This window comes from Schistocerca nitens, chromosome 6 (assembly GCF_023898315.1).
Source record: "Schistocerca nitens isolate TAMUIC-IGC-003100 chromosome 6, iqSchNite1.1, whole genome shotgun sequence".
NCBI lineage: Eukaryota > Metazoa > Arthropoda > Insecta > Orthoptera > Acrididae > Schistocerca > Schistocerca nitens.
Genome location: NC_064619.1, coordinates 73,311,646 through 73,332,251, shown reverse-complemented (window position 1 = coordinate 73,332,251; position 20,606 = coordinate 73,311,646). Strand labels below are relative to the sequence as shown.

General features: G+C 40.4%; 1 protein-coding gene across 2 annotated transcripts in view; it reads left to right on the top strand.

The window, feature by feature from the left end:
• Positions 1–19,885, top strand: part of LOC126262408 (40S ribosomal protein S11) — a 30,679-nt gene extending 10,794 nt beyond the window's left edge. For both annotated transcript variants that reach the window (XM_049959033.1, XM_049959034.1), the window contains 2 exons: positions 19,351–19,556; positions 19,721–19,885. In XM_049959033.1, coding sequence (XP_049814990.1) covers positions 19,351–19,556; positions 19,721–19,844 — 330 coding nt within the window. In that variant the 3' untranslated portion in view covers positions 19,845–19,885. The remainder of the gene's footprint in view (positions 1–19,350; positions 19,557–19,720) is intronic.
• Positions 19,886–20,606: the final 721 nt, after the last annotated feature.

The window sequence follows — 20,606 nt, the reverse complement described above, 5'->3', positions numbered from 1 at the left end:
CTTGATGTAGGCTATATATGGTATAACAATGGTATGGGAGCCAGTGTGTGTGCCGTTTCCATAGCGGTGCAGTTTGGTGACAGGCAGAAAAAAAAGGGAAAGATTGGATTGGAGGACACTTACTAAAATGTAAGGAAGTGTAGGCATTTAAAAGGGAAACCTTAAGTAGATTTAGACTGAACTATATTGAGCAACAGTCCCATAAAACTTCCCCCACCCCCAGCTGGCAGAGATGTTTCTTTTGCAACTACTTAATATAAACTCTCACTGTACCAAGTGAGTCAGTGCAACAAAAAATTGAATATATTTTGCATTTGTTGTGTATGGCTTTGCATTGATTCTCAATCACAGTGAAAAGGGTAACATGCCATTACCCCAAGCAGTGCTGTTTCGGACTTTGTGTACTGTACTGTGTATTGTATGATACACATGGGAACCAGCAGAAAAATGTCTTGATTTGAGCACAAAAGATGTGAATACACTCTTGTTTAACACTATTGTTTTCCTTCTTTACTCTGATGCAGCAGGATGTGTCACCCATGTGAAAAGAAATGTATTTGTCTGCAAAAGTTTGATAGTTTTTGTGAAATTGAAATGATGCAAAACTAATTTTGCAACAGATTTCTCCATTCTGTGACACATTTATATGTTTTCATTTGACACTACATTTTTACATGTATGTTGTGTGTACCAGTAGGGTAGAGTCCACACAGGATATGGTGGCCGATGCACAGGACCAATTACTGTCCAAAGCAATGGGCGAGTTAATTTGTTCATTTATAAGGAGAGGCCCACAGTGTTTGCTACCTTTCGACCATTTGGCGATGACAGAATCGAGGTGCCTACTCTGCGATCTTTCTCAAATGATTTTACAAAAGTGTGTAATAATCATACCTTGCACTGTGAGATAGTGACATTAAGATGACGTTTCTTCTGTTGGGTGTGCAAATGGCCTCTAGCTCTGTTACCAATAGAATCTGAGGTATGAGCCCCAGAAAAATACCACTTTTATGCGCAATATTTTGGAACAGTATTTGTCAAATGTTGTTGCATGCATACTGATTGAGATGTGTACCTTTTACTGAGTCACAAAGTTCTAACAATTTCCATAAATGAATAAACTGACTAATCAGTAAAAACAGACTTAAACAGGAAATGGGATGTCAGGGGCGTGAAAGTTGAAGTTCGTCCTGGGTACCGGCTACTCAAGTTACACTGCTGAGCTTATAGAATCCTCTATAAATTATATGTGCTTAATTTTCCATTCCAATAATGGAAGCAATCTGAAGAATGCTGAGATTTGTGCTGTTTTGTGCAAAGTGTCTTGGTAACCTTTCCTGTTTCATTATGCATGAAGAATAACCCAGTAATTTAAATTGCTGTTTCTAATTTTATTGTGAGCATTTATGTTAACATGGAAATACGTTGCTGAAGAAAGCTGCGATAAGTGTTTTGAAATAGTATTTTTCTCGAGTGTTTTTCTGGGTTCTGAGGGGAAATGACTGCTTCAAGAATGTCTATAATTTGAGTTGTTACCTGAAGTAGGTGTAACATAAGCATATGAGTCAACATTTATTGATGAAAAAGTTGCCATGCCACCAGTTATCTTTAGGCCTGACTGCAGCGCCAATTTTCACTGTCCTGAAAAGAATCTCTCACACTATTGTACAGAGAGACTCACATATTGTATCCTGATGTTAGTAGTCTCTTACTTTTGTTACTCTGATTTTGTGATTGATTCATCTGTCTTAATGTTGGAAGTAATGAGATTTTTGACGATACATGGGTGCATATTACAGTTGTATCTTTAGTCAGAATCCGTCACATCGAGATATTATGTGTGTTTGGTTGCATTAGGCTATGTGCTTATATTAGAACTTGCTCTATAGCCCTCGTTTCTCTGCTGTGACATGGATGTTGACAGCAAAAGTCAATTTACAAGCAGTTACTTTTCTGTCCAGATGTATAACTTTATTTTAATAAATCAAATGTAGAAATAATACTTAGAATGTGATCTTTAATTGCCAATATTCACTTTTCCATATAATCACCAGCCAATTCGATAAATTTCTGCAAACAATCAAGTTTTCTGAAGTCGTCACAGAAAAAGTCAACACTCTGTTTCTGCAACCAAAGTCACTTAATGTCTTTTTCAGAAGCATAATGATGTCGCCGCAGATTCTTTCATTATCGGGAACAGATGGAAGTCAAGACTATGCTAAGTCTGGTCTGTATGGAGGACGTTGTACGATAGTGAGATTCAGTCTCTGAAGTCTGGAGTCAGCATCTGGGGTACCCATTGTGCACAGATCTTCCAATAGCCAAGCAAAGCAATAACGTGACCCACAAGTTCTTGTGAAATGCCAATTGTGCTTGCAATTCCTTGGAGTGATAAGACGATTGTCCTGAATCAGTCTGTCAACATTTTGCTTGTGAAACTAGGTGGTTGCTGTCACAGGACGTCCAACTCTTTGTTCGTCACTGCAGGTCAGATGTTCCTGCCTCCATGTCTTTAAACATATGTGCCCGATGACACACAGTACTCACATCAACAAAATCGCCATAAACTGCTTTCATTCTCTGATGAATCTCCTTTGGGGTGACACCTGATGTCAAGAATTTAATGACTGCATGTTGCTTAAATAGCATCAACCAACTGTTTGCCCAGGGTTCCATACTTTACACTGTAACAACACAAGCGTTCAATGCTAAGGCTTCCCGCCATCTGGAACTGTAGAGAAGAGGCTACGAAACAAGCCAGTACCTGCCGCATACCAATGCTGTCAACTGTTGAAGAGTTACGAATGTGGAGGCATTACTTTTCAGCCAACCCACATAGGTTGATGAATTTGAATATGCCAGGGTGCTAGACCATGTGCATTTTTTGTTATTACACTGGAAAATGTTTTAAGGAAATGTGGATGTCTTTGTGTCCAACACTTGTTCTAAGACAAGTGAAAAAGGCTGATTGAAAATATACAAACCATTTCTCTCACACCCATTGTTCAGATGTACTCCTTGAACAATTCATATTTCACTAGAACAATTATTGTAGTAATAGACTCGGCATTAGGTAAGAAAATTGAGAGATTGAGTCATGTGGCACATAAACTGTGTATTAATATCTAGATTTTAAAATATAATACACACAATACACTCTGAAAATACTTCTGTAATTTGAAGTGTGTTTGCTTTGAATTTCTTGAGTGCAGACTTCTTTGTTATGCCGTGGTCGGTTGATGAATTCTGTGTCAATTCCTCAGACATGACATTTCCGGCCGTGAAAGTCTACATTTTAGTATCAGACTTGTTTGTGACGAGCATTTGGCATGTCATGCTGAAGTGTCCAGCAGTAATCAACCATCAGTGCTGCATCACCAAGATGTCCCGGTGAAAATGTTCACTATGTTCGTCACTGAGTAAACCTAGATTTTTGGGAAAGATGTGAGAGGTTTAGAATTTCCAAGGAAATTCGCTAAAATTGCTTTGAATGCCATCCATGCATTTCTTTCAGTATCATTAAGTTAGCTTTGGAGGGGGTGTCAGCAATTACCTTCCTTATTTGTGGACCTCTGAACACACCACTTTTTCGTAACTCAACTCTGGAAATATGTTGCACAGGTACTGAAAAGCATGTGTTGTCATCTAATGCCTTTATGAAATTCATGAGCCCACCTTGGTGTGAGGTGGTAGCATGATTTATTTTGTCACGACCAATCAATGGCACACAAAGAACATATTTATTTCCTAGCTGCATTGTTTCTGATTTGCCAGTATTTCTTTATGTAGTGGTGCTTTCTACCTCTGCTGTCCTGCACACAGGTAAAATAGCAGTACTTGTGGTAACGTGTCTGCATGCCGATGAGTGGCGATAACTTTTTAGTCACCACAGATATGCATTTTGAACTCATGATACAGTATTTTTTCAAGAAGTAGTGACATGGTTCTGTATCTCTCTTTCAGGTGGGCAGATCCAACCAGTATTGATGCTTATTTGTTTACATTGTGTGCTAATGCTGCTTTCAAACTTGTTTTAGGCGAGTCGGTGAAAAATTGCTATGCTTTAATGTTGTTCCACCCCAAGGCTTGACATGACATCGAATGTTCGTACAGTAGCAAATAGCCTCACTCATTGCTGAGGATTCCACAAGTTCTTTGTGTTTGTGGTGAAAATGCGTAGTTGTACCCAGTGCAAACAAATTAAATTCTTTAATACATGAACTGAGCAGTTCAGCTTGAACTTTTGTTAGTGCCAGGTCCGATATGAGGTCATTAAGGTCAGCATTGTTTATTAAATGAATACCTTCTCCAGATTGGTAGTCAGGATCTGATGTGTTACTGGAAGAGGAAAGCAAACCATCTTCCTGAGTTTCATCATCAGCTTTATATTCTGTATGTGCTGTTGGTATTGGCAAGTCATGTGGACTTGGTTTACAAACTGAAGCAATGTCTGGATGCTTTACAGGTGTGAGTTTTGATTGACCAAAAAAGTGCCGTGTGCCACACTTAAAGTGTGAGGATGCTCCAGTGTTGAGGAGGCAGAGATCTAGTTCTGCCAACAGGTCTTCAACAATCCGGCTCTGGGCAATGGTCGCAGTACCATCCCAAAGAGGGTTATGAACATTAAAGTCCCACTGCCCTTTTGTGGCTACGTGTGGCATGTGCACAGGGCCCCAACCTATTGTAACCTTTCTTCTATCCCAGGCTGCATTCTCTTCCTCTAACTCCTGCTGTCCCACCACCACCATCACCACCACCAGTGTTTCCCTTTGATGACCCGGCTGCTTCCCTTGGGGTTTGATCTCCCTTTCTAAATTGTTTCTGGGAAAAAAGAACTACTCTTTGGTGTGGGTTTCTCTCCCCCTCCTCCCCTTCCCCCTTTCTTCCCCACTTAGCCCCTGCCACTCGCTAGGTCACCAGCATATCTAGCCAGTTGACATGGTGGAGCTGTTGTGTACCCATCTGCCTGAGGCCCCTGACAATGTGGTAATCATGCTTGTGGTATCTGAGCTCTCACTGCCTCACATATGCCTAGGACTGCTTGCTCATCATTTTGGAGCACTGGTACAACAATGACTGAAGTGTGCTAAGCTCCTTACTTCTGGTTGCTCTTCTGCAGCTGGATCTTCAGGCAGGAACGTTCTCTCTTACTCTTCCCTTTGCTTCCTTAGCCTTTAGCTTGGAGTGAAACACTTTCCCCATTGCTTGATTTGTTCCAGGACAGATGGGGAGACCAAACCACTGTTTTTCTGTAGAACATGTCAAAGATAAGTTTGGCGAAGTTAACACAATTTAGTATGGTGGGATCTGGTTCGCTACTGAAATAACCCCTTATGCCAGTCAGTCGGCTTCCCTTTGTCCTTGCAAAAACTTAGACACACCCTGATGGGCATGAGTCCTCACCAGTCCATAAATATGATCCAGGACATCATTTTCCGCAGGGACCTTCACCTTTAATCTGATGAACTCTGGACTAACATGGAATGGCACAGCATTTATTTCATCCAGGGTGTCCATAGAGGTGCTAAGGACAATTGCATTGATAGCGGTGCTTTCACCCTGGCTTTTGAGGGGGTCCTTCGTGGAAAAGTCAGTTATGGTTTAGCATTGTGATGTGAAGACCTATATCTCTTCTCTAATATGCTGTTTGTGGTGTCTTTTGTTTGGTCACATCTTCGCAATGTGAAGCAAGTCCTATTTGCAGGGACTGTGGCAGTCCTCTCCGTGTGATGACCCCAGTTGTTTTTGTGCCCTAAAGCAAAGAAAAACCAAACATCTCCATGTGGGGAGTCCTTGCACCCAACAACCCAAGTGCGTGAACTGTTTCAGCCCACATTCTCCTTGCTTGCTGGATCTATAAAAAGGAAAGGAAATTCATGAATTCTAAGCTCTCAAGTGTTTCTCCTACTCTGAGGCCCAACAGAAATTTGATCACCTTCATATGGTATCTGTGTCAGTCTTGACTTCTATTGCATTCTTTGCTCCTTCCTCCTTTCTTACTTTCCTTCCCTTTCCTCCTCCCGGGTGGTTCTGTTCCCTCACTTCATAGAGCCTTTCCATTTCCTTAGCCGGAGAAGAAAGACTCTTCTCTGCCACCTGCTGGAGAAGGGGCTCCCTCTAGGAGAGCCCCCCTCCTCGGTGTTTCCCAGAGAACCAGCCTGTACTTGGACTTGGATCCAGGGCCCACACTCTGTGGGCCTAAGGCCACTAGGTCTCTTCAGATCCTGCTATTGGTGCGACTTGTCTTCCTGACCACGCCTTCCATCACTGTTCGAAGAAGAAGAAGAAGAAGAAGAAGAAGAAGAAGAAGAAAATGCATAAATCTCGGAATGAAGCACTCCCTCTCCGACATCCCAGGGGGTGTCGCCCCCTCCATGTCAATCAGGGTCCAGTCTTAACATTTATAGGTGTCTCTCCGTCCATACCAGTGATGGACACTGACGTGACACAATGACCCATTCTTAGCTGTTCTGTGTACTATTATTGTCCATTGTAACTGTGATGGTTATTATTACCACCTTCCGAAATTGCACTCTTCATTCTCTCTACTCTGTAGCTTGTGTCATATTGCAGGAATTTTGTTTCGTGTACACTCATTCGCCAACTCTTCATTGCTTCCAAGTTTTGTGCTGGAACTGGATAGGTCCTTTGTGAGCCTCCAGTGATGTCTGTGTTTTGGTCCACACAGACATAGTTAGTTCTTGGGTTTCTCTTCATACTGTGCTGGAAGTTGGCCATTCAGATCCATTTAAACTGTTACAATATGCAGTATTTACCTCCTCCCCTTCCTGGCCTTCTACCTTTCCTGCTCATCATACCTTCTTAGACAGCTTCCTTCCTTTCTCCTTGGGGACTTTAATGTTCATAACCCTTTTTGGGATGGTACTGCGACCATTGCCCAGAGTCGGATTGTTGAAGACCAGTTGGCAGAACTAGATCTCTGCCTCGTCAACACTGGAGCATCCTCACACTTTAAGTGTGGCACACGGCACTTTTTTGGTCAATGATCTTTCCATCTGTAGCCCTGAATTCCTTGCCTCTGTTCAGTGGGCTGTTCATCATTTGTGTGACAGTGATCACTTTCCAATCGTCTTACCTTTTCTCCAGCATTCCTCGCCTGGATGCCCTCTCAGGTGGGTCTTAATAATGCGGATTGGTATGCCTTTTCCTTGGCTGCCATCCCAACCTCTCCATCACATGATGGCATTGATGAGTCCATACAGAGTTTGACACATGCCATTCTTTCGGCAGCTCCGTCTGTGATTCCTTCATCTTTGGGTTCTCCCCGTCGGAAGACTGTCCCTTGGTAGACCCTTGAAATAGCTATGGCTGTTACAGACCACTGTCATGCCTCCAACACTGCAAATGGCATCCATCTCTCGACCACCTTTTGGCCTTTAGATGGCTTTGTGCCCAGGCAACACTTTGCTGTCTGCACGTCTCGTACAAATTTATTCGCTTGGCACCAGCAGCGCTAAGTCAGATTACTTGGCTTGTCACTGGGCATTGTCACCTTTCCGTTGACGACAAGCTTCAAACACACAGACTTTGCACTCTTTAATTTTCCGGAAATCCTCTGTTTTGCCGTATCGTTCCACAAAATCTAATTTTCTTTTCGAGTATTTACTCTGAAAGTTCTACAGTGTTATAATAAATATCCATGCAAAGGTGATGCCACTTTCCATCAGAAGGTATCAGTAGTTCCGTCACTGTTTTTGCTAAAGGCTGTCCAGCACCGCAATATATCTTGAATGAGGAAATGTATCCCGTACTCGAATCACACAGCTTCCGAATGAGTATGCTGTATTTCACAATTTTCGATGAATTGTGAACTTTAAAATTTAACCGTCCACGCTGTGGTATCATTCCTTCATCAGTTGAGATGTTTTGACTTAGATTAAACATTTCTTTAAACTTTTTCGAAAAAGAATCAATTACGAATTGCACACTGGCAAGCCGGTCGGCACTATCCAGTTTATTGTTGCTGTTGGAAAAATGTAAAATGATAATATTTGTCTGAATCCATTGCAGGAGATCGTTTTACGAAATATCAGTGTGTCTGTCAACGGATTTGTTGACCAATAATCATTGATCCATGATTTTCTTAAAATTCCCATATGGATAGCAAGCCCAAACCATTTTCTAAAGTTGGGTCCCGTAACATTGACAAATTTGGCATTTTTGAAATCCAGTTTCCTTTTATTGCAATTTTGGCTGTAGTACTTTCTGGTTTTGTTGCTAATATATTCAAATAGATCGTTCCAAATATATATTTGTACGATATCCTCGACACTCTGTGAATCTTTGGGAAATATGTTTGGGCCTGGGGATCCTTCAAATTTATTATTGGTCCTCGGTAATCCGAAGTGTGACCACTGTGCACTGTCTTCTTTGTCTGATTCAGCCGAATCAGTTGGCAATCGTAGAATTCGCCGAATTCTTCTTGGACGTATTTCACTATCTTCTTATGATTCTGCTTGACTTTCATTTTTTTGACATCCAATGTCTTCTTCCTAATCGGCCAAGTCGTCCGGAACGTCAGATGAGATGTCCTTGCATTCATTGTAAATAATCCTATTGTCTCTCTTGTCTGCCATGATGAAAGGGCACAAAGTACTTATAAAAACAAAACACTTGTTGACACCTGTAACTTATTGTTACCTAAACAAAACACCAACAGAATGCAAAAGATACTAACGTGCTGTCACCGGCCACTGCGCGATACTGTGCTCATGACACTGCTATGGTGTCGCCGGCCACTGAGCGATACTATGCAGACGCACCACTGTGGTGTCGCCAGCCGTTGACCGCTATTTCGCGCACGACACTTCCACCTCAAATCCTGTGTAAGTTCAGTGACACCCTCTCCCCTATTTCGCGTTATACGAAACATGCTGCCCTTCCCTGGTTAGCCTTCCCCACAATATTTTCTGAGTGTTCCTTCTGATTTGAGTTGTTTGTAATTGTAATTCCTAGATAATTAGTTGAATTTACAGCCTTTAGATTTGATTGATTTATTGTGTAATCGAAGTTTAATGGATTCCTTTTAGCACTTATGTAGATGACCTCACACTTTTTGTTGTTTAGGGTCAATTGCCAACTTTTACACCGTACAGATATCTTTTCTAAATTGTTTTGCAGTTTATTCTGATCTTGTGATGAGTTTACTAGTCGATAAACAACAGCGTTGTGTGTGAACAACCTAAGACGGCTGCTCAGATTGTCTCCTAAATCGTTTATATAGATAAGGAACAGCAAAGGCCTGTAACACTACCTTGGGGAGTGCCAGAAATCACTTCTATTTTACTAGATGACTTTCCGTGTCTTCGAGGTAATGCATAATGTTCGAACACAATGTATGTTCCAGAATGGTGCTGCATATCAACATTAATGATATGGGCCTGTAATTTTAGTGGATTACTCCTACTACAGTGCGTTTAAAATTAGTTGCGACTTCTGACAGTTTAGTGCAGAGTGAGTGAAGGGAAGCGTAGTTGCCAGTGTGTGCAAGGTGTGTTAGCAGGTGACCACAGTAAAATGGCAGGTTTGCTTGACTATGTGCTAAGATCTTTCTCAAATGCTTTTCAGAGATACCAATCAGTAATACTCTCATTCTCGCACATCTTGAAATTTAATAGTAGTAAGCTTCATGATGAAAAGCCTATCATTTCGTTAATAGCCAGTTATTGTGATATTTCATTAGTAGGTAACTACTGCTAGAAATTCTTAGTTTGCAGTGAAAAACAGATATTGTATTTGGTGAGTTATGTTACATGTTGCTGTGTATTAAATGAAGATAACATATTGAATCATTCTTTAAACTTGGAACGATACTACTGTTTGTTTCCAATCTCGAGAAAATGGAATGTATGTAAAGCACTCTGTCACGAACTCATGATCAGTGGGGGAAAAAAACTAGAATGAAATATTCATAAATTCCTCTTGTATCCCATAAAGGGTCTGAGATATCGAAACAAGATTTTGCCAAATGATAGCACACAGACAAGAGCATTTTGCCATATGATTAATATGCGAAACTTCTATATCTGCTAAGATATTCAAGTGACTACAGATTTTTTGAATGAAATAATGTAATTATTGAGGGCAGTTGATAACTGGTGAAACGAGAACTTCTGTGGGTTTTGTAACAATACAAGTGAAGAAGTCACACGTTTATTTTTTACTCGGAATGGGCCATTTCACAAACTATTGACCTGACACACTCAGTTGCTAGTTTAAAAATGCACCATTTCAGGATTTTGTTGCAAATTCAACTGCATTTGAGTGTTAGTGAGATGAATTTTTCTGAACTCTGCTGTGTTTCAACAAGAGAAGCCGATTTTAACATGGCAAGACTCTACAGTCCTGCATGTATCAGTGTGTCCTCAGCGAAGGTCTTGGTATGGCCAACACCTCAAAACCAGTCCTGTAGTGTAAAATTTGCAGTGGCTTTTGTCAGCATTCCAACCTCAGTGAGCGCCAACTTGCTGTTTTTTGACATTACTTTTCACCTAGGCCCATATATTCTCAGTCAGATTTAAATGAGTGTGACACGGTGGAAGCTTGCTGAAACTATGCCCTTTACCATTAGTCTGTTCGTTGACCTGATAGCATTAACTTTTGTTGTGTACAGTAGTACAAGTTCCATTAAATTCACATTATACATGCTGCGTTCAACTTCATCTCGTGGAACATTTCTTTGTGTCCAGAGCAAAATAAGCACTTTCCTCCATTGCATTGTTGGAGCTTTGTGCATCACAGCAGAGTGGTATGGTGTTTCCTCCATTACTATTGTCGAACTCCAAGGAATGTTTTGCAGCAGAACGTTATCTTCCCAGCCAGTGAACGTGTTCTCGGATGACACTTTTACTAAAATCGTGTATCCAGATGGCACTGCACTGTTGTTAATGCAGTGCTTACGCAAAACACTTGTTCACAATACCTGATGACTACGAACATTCTAAAGCCAGTAAATACGACTTTTAACGAGAGCTGATGAACATTAATTCATCTAATGCATGACATCACATGGTGCTGTTTATTCATGGTGTGGCAACTGGAGAACTTTGTTAGCAGGACAGCTGGCAGCCTGGTAGGGAAAGCCGGCTCGCCATTGGTGTTGCCCAGGCGATGGCATCATGTCCCCCTCAGTCAGCCAAGCATCAAAAGTTGCAACTAATTTTAAATGCACTATATCTTTCTTGAATATTGGTGTGACCTTGACTTTCAGTTTTTTAGGTATGTATCTTTTGTCGAGTGAAACCTTACATGGGTGGGGCCTCTGTGGTTTGCTCCTGATTTTTATTAACTTTCATTGACGTTGCACTTTCCAGGCACAGGTTAATGCCTCCCTTAGCATCTCCTATCTGCAGGAGAATGGGGTTCTGCAGGGTTAATGTTTTGAGCATGCCTTTCTTTTTAGTGGCTATCAATGGTTTTTTGGTGGCTGTGTGGCCTACGGTGTCCCTTTCTTTCCAAGCTGATGATTTTTTGCTCTTTCTGTTCGTCCGCAGTGTACATTGCGGAATGCAGACCACAGGGAGCAATACACTGAGTGCAATCTTGGGCTCTCACTCACGGCTTCCATTTGTTGGCTGCCAAGATATGTTATGCATGTCTGTCATTGCTGTACAGTCCATCCCCATCCAGATCTGTACTGTGATGGGCTTTTCCTCAATGTGATGAAGTCTCATCATTCTTTGGGACAGGTCTTTGATGCCCAGTTAATATGGTTGTCCCATTTTTGTCAACTAAAGTGGATATGTTGGTTGTACCTCACTGCTCTTCAATGCCTCAGCAGCACCAACAGGGGGTGTCAGCTGTGCTCCATTCTGATACAACTCTACATGGCATTTGTCCAGTTCATCTAAATTACAGGAGTCTCACGTATGATTAACATCGCCTTTGGTGGTACAGATGCTGGACCTCATACACTAGTATGACTGGCAACTGGTGCCTTTCAGACTAGCCATGTGATCAGCCTCCTAGTCGAGGCAGGAGTTTCACAATCTACATCTACTTAGATACTCAGTAAGCCACCGTACAGCCTGTGGTGGAGGGTACCTTATATCACTACAGTCATTTTCTTTCCTGTTTCACTTGCAAATAGAGCAAGGGAAAAACAACTGCTATATGCCTCTGTGTGCGCGCCACAATTTCTCGTGTCCTATCTTCGTGGTCCTTACACATGTTCTATGGTTGTGGCAGTAGAATCAGGGTGTATACGATCCGGGAAAGACCCAGGAATTTTTTCGTCTGGGAGAAAACCGGGAAAAACCCGGAAATTTTTTAGAATTCCGGGAATTTTTCATTGTTTTTGTTTTCAGTGAAATTTTTGTAATTTTGACTGGCAAGAATCGATACTCTAACAAAGGATATTACTGTATCCCGCTACTGCAGAATAATACTGCAGCAATAAGACATGAACGAGAGAAAAAACGAAAAGAAAACTTAAATTGCAAAGGAAATGCGGCATATACAGCAACAATACACAGTGCTCATACAAGCGTCTGCCAACAGCAAAATGTGTCAACGGCTTTAGGAAGACTATGCAATGTTCCATAACAACAAATTGCCTCCGATGAGCGTGACGTCACAACTGTTTACATTAGATTCGCTTTAGCAGTTAAGAGTGGGATCATGCGCAGTTTAGTAGTACCTTCTCCTGCTTCTGGCTACAGAAATGTGGCTGTTGGCTGTGTGAGCAGTTGCAGCAAGCAGCTAGATGCTACAGGGAAAAATTTTACTGGAGCGCCCAAGCTGCCATATTCTTTCATGCGCAGCGGGCAGCAGGCCCAGATCAAGGAGGGGGGTGGGGGCAAATTCATACTCTTGAGAGAAAAAATCTTATTTCACAAAGCGACTAGCATCCAGCGCACGTTAGCTGTCCTCCAGTGGCCTCATAAAATCTTCCTGACACTCTGCACTTGGTGTTAGTGGATGGTGCTACAGTGGCGGATCTGGTTTTACAGTTTATTCATGAAAGGGGTTTTTATCATTCTCTCTAAGGGAGGTCCCCTTAGAGACGCCCTGTTGCTTCCTCTATCCCGAATGGGCACCAGCTGTCTGAGCTGGGTGGTCTGTCTCAGACCTCGCCCTACTCCTCTTTTGCTCTTCTTCCACCTTCTTGTGTCTTCTGTTTGATGTAGTGTTCTTCCTCTGTTTCCCTGTGCTTTTCTTGCCATCTTTTGACTATGGTGCCTCTGGTAAGTGGTGGGGGTCCCCCCCCATACCACTTTTTGATTTTGGAGGACTCTGGCTGCTTCCTGGACTGCTGGAATGGGCACCTCACCCCCCACTGTTTCCTACGTCTTTTTCTTCTTCCTTGATCCTTTCTGTAGGCTTCAACCTTTGGTCAACCTTGGGGTTTTCTTTTCTTGGGTTTCATAAACTAGGCCCAACTTTGGTGTGTAATTTAGATTTGCCTGTTCCTGGTAGGAGGGGAGTGATGACCTCACAGTTTGGTCCCTTTAATCATTAGACCAACCATCCAGTCATTTGCTTTCTTCATAAACGGTGTAAAAGTCTTCCAATGTGATTTGTCTATTAGATAGCTGCACACACAACAAAACAGATTTGGTGAATTATGGAAACTCTGAATGCCATATCACCTTAAATTGAAAATTACTTATTACCTTATCTTAAATTTTTCTGTTTTTACAGAAAATGAAAATATTATATGTTGTTGCATGAAAAATTCCTAGAAACATTTGGGTAAAAAGATAGTGTTTCCTGAAAATTAATTTTTGGTGGCATTTTCAAAAGCTCATGTGATGAGCAAAATGGTTCTCATAGTTGGCAGTATAAAAGACATTAGAAAAAGAAAAGTCAATACCTATTATCAGTGTTACTTGAAGAAATGTTAATTGTTCTACAAAATTGTTGAGGTTCTGCTTCCAGTACTTGTATTCCGTCCAGCACTGTCTGGTATCATCGGTCTGAAATATTATGATAAATAGTAATGGTAGTTGTTAAAAATGTAAAGTGGCAGAATAGAAATGGAACAGGAATCATAAATGTTGTGGTGTAGTATTGACTAAGTATTGTAACCTTTATTTTTTCTTTGTTATTGCCCAAAGCAGGATCATTTTTCTACACATACTGTTAAAGTTCCTGAACATAATTTATCCAAGCATTCACATTACTAAATCACGGGAAGTATAATTAGTCAAAAGATACATATGGAAAGCAGATGCACATTAATGTGTCAGGTAAAATGAATTTATGACCCCTATACATCAGTTTTGGCCAAATTACTGATGGCTCAAGGTCAGAGTTTGAGGAAAATAAGTGGTAAGGATTTTTCAGTTGTGTTGTGGCTGCAATAATTTTTAAACTAAAAAACTATATGGTGTGCCTTTTGTGTTCTGCAGACAAGTTGCTTGTTGTTAATACAGCACTTAGTTTGTACTCGAACCTGATGTGAAGTATTTATGTACCTCCCGCCCCCTCCGTCATGAACCATGGACCTTGCCATTGGTGGGGAAGCTTGCGTGTCTCAGCGATACATATAACCATACCATAGGTGCAACTACAATGGAAGGGTATCTGTGAGAGGCCAGACAAATCTACGGTTCCAGAAGAGGGGCAGCAGCCTTTTCAGTAGCTGCAGAGGCAACAGTTTGGATAACTGGCCAATCTGGCCTTTTAACATTAACCAAAACGGCCTTGCTGTGCTGGTACTGCATACGGCTGAAAGCAAGAGGAAGCTACAGCCGTAATTTTTCCTGAGGGTATGCATCTTTACTGTACGGTTAAATGATGATGGTGTCCTCTTGGGTAAAATATTCTGGAAGTGAAACAGCCCTTACTTGGATCTTCAGGCGGGGACTATTCAGGGCGATGTCGTTCTCGGGAGAAAGAAAGCTGGTGTTCTACAGATCAGAGCAATGAATGTCAGATCCCTTAATCGGACAGGTAGGTTAGAAAATTTGAAAAGGGAAATGAATAGGTTAAAATTAAATATAATGGGAATTAGTGAAGTTCAGTGGCAGGAGGAACAGGACTTCTGGTCAGGTGAATACAGGTTTATAAATACAAAATCAAACAAGGGTAATGTAGGAGTAGTTTTAATAACGAATTAAAAATAGGAGCTACTACGAACAGCATAATGACAGTATTATTGTAGCCAAAATAGACAAGAAGACCACACCTACCACTGTATGTTTATATGCCAATTAGTTCTACAGGTGAAGAGATTGAAGAAATGTATGATGAGATAAAAGAAATTATTCAGGTAGTTAAGGGAGATGAAAATTTTAAGTCATGGGGGACTGGAATTTGATAGTAGGCAAAGGAAAAGAAGAAAAAGTAGGTGAATATGGACTGGGGGTAAGAAATGAAAGAGGAAGCTGTTCGGAGAATTTTGCACAGAGTATAACTTAATCATAGTGAACACTTGGTTTAAGAACTGTGAAAAGAAGGCTGTATACAAGGAAGAGGCCCCGAGACACTGGAAGATTTCAAATAGATTATATAATGGTAAGACAGATTTAGGAAACAGGTTTTAAATTGTAAGACATTCCCAAGGGGCAGGTGTGGATTCTGACCAGTTTATTGGTTATGAATTGCAGATTAAAATTGAAGAAACTGCAGAAAGGTAGGAATTCAAGGAGATGGGACCTGGATAAACTGAAAGAACCAGAGGTTGTAGTGGGTTTCAGAGAGAGCATTAGGGAACAATTGACAAATACAGGGGAAAGCAATACAGTAGAACAAAAATGGGTAGCTTAGATAGATGAAATAATAAAGGCAGCAGAGGATCAAGTAGGTTAAAAGACGAGGGCTAGTAGAAATCCTTGGGTAACAGAAGAGATACTGAATTTAATTGATGAAAGGAGAAAGTACAAAAATGCAGTAATCAAAGCAGGCAAAAAGGAATACAAATGTCTCAGAAATGAGTGACGGGGGAAGTGCAGAATGGCTAAGCAAGGATTGCTAGAGGACAAGTGTAAGGATGTCGAGGCATCTCTCACTAGGGGTAAGATTTACTGCCTACATTAAAATTAGAGACCTTTGCAGAAAAGAGAATCACCTGTATGAATATCAAGAATGCAGATGGAAAACCAGTCCTAAGTAAAGAAGGGAAAGCAGAAAGGTGCAAGGAGTATATAGAGGGTCTATATAAGGGAAATGCAATTGAGGACAATATTGTGGAAATAGAAGAGGATGTAGATGAAGCTGAAATGGGAGATACGATACTGTGTGAAGAATTTGACAGTGCTGAAAGACCTAAGCTGAAACAAGACCCTGGGAGTAGACAACATTGCATTAGAAGTACTGATAGCCTTGGGAGAGCCAGCCTTGACAAAACTACCATCTGGTGAGCAATATGCACAAGACTGCCGAAATACCCTCAGACTTCAAGAATAATATAATTCCAATATCAAAGAAAGCAGGTGTTGACAGGTGTGAAAATTATGGAACTATCAGTTTAATGTCGTGGTTGCAAAATACTAGCATGAATTCTTTACAGACGAATGGAAAAACTGGTAGAAGCTGACCTCGGGAAGATCAGTTTGGATTACGTAGAAATGTTGGAACATGAGAGGCAATACTGACCCTATGACTTACCTTAGAAGATAGATTAAGGAAAGGCAAACCTATGTTTCTAGCATTTGTAGTCTTATAGAAAGCTTTTGAGAATGTTGACTGGAATACTCTCTTTCAAATTCTGAAGGTGGCAGGGATTAAATACAGGGAACAAAACACTGTTTACAATTTGTCCAGAAACCAGATGGCAGTTGTAAGAGTCGAGGGGCATGAAATGGAAGCAGTGGTTGGGAAGGGCATGAGAAGGGCTGTAGCCTGTCTCCAAATGTTATTCAATCTGTATATTGAGCAAGCAGTAAAGGAAACAAAAGAAAAATTCAGAGTAGGAATTAAAATCCATGGAGAAGAAATAAAAACTTTGAGGTTTGCCGATGACATTGTAATTATGTCAAACAGCAAAGGACCTGGAAGAGCAGCTGAACGGAATGGACAATGTCTTGAAAGGAGGATACAAGATGGACATCAACAAAAGCAAAAAGAGGGTAATGGAATGTAGTCTAAGTTGGATGATGCTGAGGGAATTAGATCAGTAAATGAGACAGTTAAAGTAGTAAAGGAGTTTTGCTATTTGGGGAGCAAAATAACTGATGGTGGTCGAAGTAGAGAGGATATAAAATGTAGACTGGCCATGGCAAGGAAAGTGTTTTTAAAGAAGAGAAATTTGGTAACATCAGGTATAGATTTGTCAGGAAGTCTTTCTGAATGTATTTGTATGGAGTGTAGCCATGTATGGAAGTGAAACATGGACGATAAATAGAAATCGGAGAATAGAAGCTTTAGACATGTGGTGCTACTGAAGAATGCCAAAGATTAGACGGGTAGATCAACTAATTAATGAGGAGGTACTGAATAGAATTAGGGAGAAGAGGACTTTGTGGCACAACCTGACTAAAAGAAGGGATCAGTTGGTAGGACATGTTCTGAGGCATCAAGGGATCACCAATTTAGTATTGGAGGGAAGCGTGGAGGGTAAAAATCATAGAGGGAGACAAAGAGATGAATGCAGTAAGCAGATTCAGAAGGATGTAGGTTGCTGTAGGTACTGGGAGATGGAGGCTTGCACAGGGTAGGGTAGCATAGAATGTGGCATCAAATCAGTTTCTGGACTGAAGACCACAACAACTTATGGATGAGGTTATAAAAAAAGAGCTTAAAATACTACTGTCCAACATTCACAAACCACTGTTTTAACAAGTGATTATTGTGTATGAAACCTGAAAATATTTGTATCTATGTTCTTTAATCCTTTGACTGACTGCTCCAGATGAGTTAACATCTCATGCTCCGCTGCTCCTCAGCCAAGGATGTATTTAAACGTGGTTCCTGGTTTTCGTTTAAGCGCTGTTGATGTGTGTACGTGCCCTGTTGTGATTGACCTCTCCCTGCTGTGGACAGGTTATTGCCATATTTCAGCAAATAAAAAAATTCTAGTATTTATCGTACAATATATGTGGCTTTTCATGTGCTATCATTTGCAAAAATTTCATTTCCCATGTCTTGAACTGTTTATAAAATATTATGATTCTTATAACATTATTCCCAATGTGCAAGGAAGGAAATGGGGTGCCTCGCAGGGGGAACTTCAGAGCAAATTGAGATATCATTCTGTAGTCAGTTTCAAATAATGTTTCAATATCTTGTCCACATTTCATACATAGGAATGTACAAACCAGAGTTGACCATAAGCAAAATTTAAGCAATGTGTCTTTACATCTGCAAACCCTTTTAAATGTTGTGCAGTCTTGTACTAAATTTGATGCAGCACATTAAATATGACGAATAAGAAAAATAAATTCAGTCCTTTATCAAGCGAAGATATCAGACTCTTAAGATGGCAAAAATCATTTTTTTTCTGCGAATAGTTTTCTCAAAATCAGATAAGTATTTCATACTAGCTGGAAGGTGATCTCTTAGCAGAGGTAGCATATCTGGTGAGCAGTACAGAGGCAACAAAGCCATGTCCAGCACGGAATGTAGAGAGCATGTCTGTTGCAGAAAAGGGCTAATCTAACTGGGGAGAACTTTTGTTTATACAGGACAGTTCATTGTGCTCTAAGAAAGTTGAAAAAAAAAAAACCTTACCAGAAAACTTTGCTTATCCTGAGGGACTCCAAAACAAAATCTCATCTAGTACTAAGAGAATTGCTCTTTCTAATGAAACAATAAAGAAAATGGTAATGGTATTTAGCAGTCATAAAGAGGTTTATGTATTTGATGAGAGAGGTTATAAATTTGGTCAAAATTGTCAGATCTTGCAGCTCTTCAATGAAAGCAACCTACAACACTGAATCTAGAGTTCAAATTTTGTGCAGCTTAGTTGTAATCTATAGAGGATCTCTGTGCAAAGTTTCATTCGCATTGGTGAGGTGAGCATGATTTCTAAAAGTTACTCTCTATGTAGTCACCCTTTGGCTAATGTATCGGTCTGGTTTTTTTTTTTTTTTTTTTTTTTTTTTTTTTTTTTTTTTTTTTTTTTTTTTTGTAGATGTTGATAAGCTGTGACCATTTGGGCTTTTGCCACTTGTACACTATTTTTAACATTATGGTGCTGATACAGTAAAAAGTAATAGGTTTGTTTTGCAACTGGAAACTAAACCATATGAGAGTCCATCCTATTTGGGTATCTTAAACAATTCAGCAAAGATTGAGGTGTTGGAAAACAATGGTCTGCTGGTTGCATGCAGTTAGTCCTAAGCTTAACAATATTAAGATAAGAACATATACTAAGTTGCTGAGGCATTTGGAAAAAAAAATTGCATCTGCAGTGCATTCATACAGAAACTTGTACTTTCTCCACAGGCAATTGAGGGTACGTACATAGACAAGAAGTGCCCATTTACTGGTAATGTGTCCATCAGAGGGCGTATTTTAACTGGTGTTGTGCAGAAGATGAAAATGCAACGTACTATTGTTATCAGGCGGGACTACCTGCACTACATTCGTAAATATAATAGGTTTGAGAAACGCCACAGGAATATGTCTGTCCACTTATCACCTTGCTTCAGGTAATTGATGTATATTTGTCTGTTAACAGTACCTTAAAGCTATGATGATAACATTGACGGTCTTCTGAAAAACTGATTAAAATTTCTTCATCTGAGAAATGTCTTTTAACGTATTAACTTCTTGTTACTTTACATCATACTACATTAGGATTTTTTCTTTATAGGGATGTGGAGATTGGCGATGTGGTAACTGTTGGTGAATGCAGACCTCTTAGTAAAACTGTTCGCTTCAACGTTCTAAAAGTGTCGAAAGGAACAAGTGCAAAGAAGAGTTTCAAGAAATTCTAACTGTATGGATTCCAATCAAAATAAAAACATATAAATTAGGATGTTTCTTATCTTAATTTCTACATGAAAACCAACTATGTAAATCTGTATTGAAATAGAATTCCTTGTTACTTGTGGCGTCATTCAGAAATAAAACGGGCTGCTTTTCTTAAGGAGTAGTAGTTGAATGGACTGATGATCTGTCTTAGTGATTCCTTTAATGAAAGAATTAACAGGATAGAATGAAATGCAAATGAATAATTTTTATTATATGATTTCATGAGTAGCCCAAATTCTGTGAAGTCCTGTTTTGTCAAATTAAAAAAAGGTTTGTTCTGAAGTAAAAGATCAGATTTGTCTGATTTTAATATCTAGTAATCTGTCGTGTGGTAAGTATTAGTCTCGTATTTGTGATCTTATAGAGAGAGATGGAAAATGGAAATGCCATGTGGCTGGTGCCCCCTGTCGGGTAGACCGTTTGCTTGGTGCAAGTCTTTCAAGTTGACGCCACTTCGGCGACTTGCATGTCGATGGGGATGAAATGATAAGGTCAACATAACGTCCAGTACCTGAGTGGAGAAAATCTCTGACCCAGCCAGGAATCGAATCGAACTGGGCTCATACACACAAAATTCTAGCTTTCGCAACAAACGGTTGCTTCATCAGGAAAGAGGGAAGGAGAGGGAAAGATGAAAGGAAGTGGGTTTTAAGGGAGAGGGTAAGGAGTCATTCCAATCCCGGGAGCGGAAAGACTTACCTTAGGGGGAAAATAGGACGGGTATA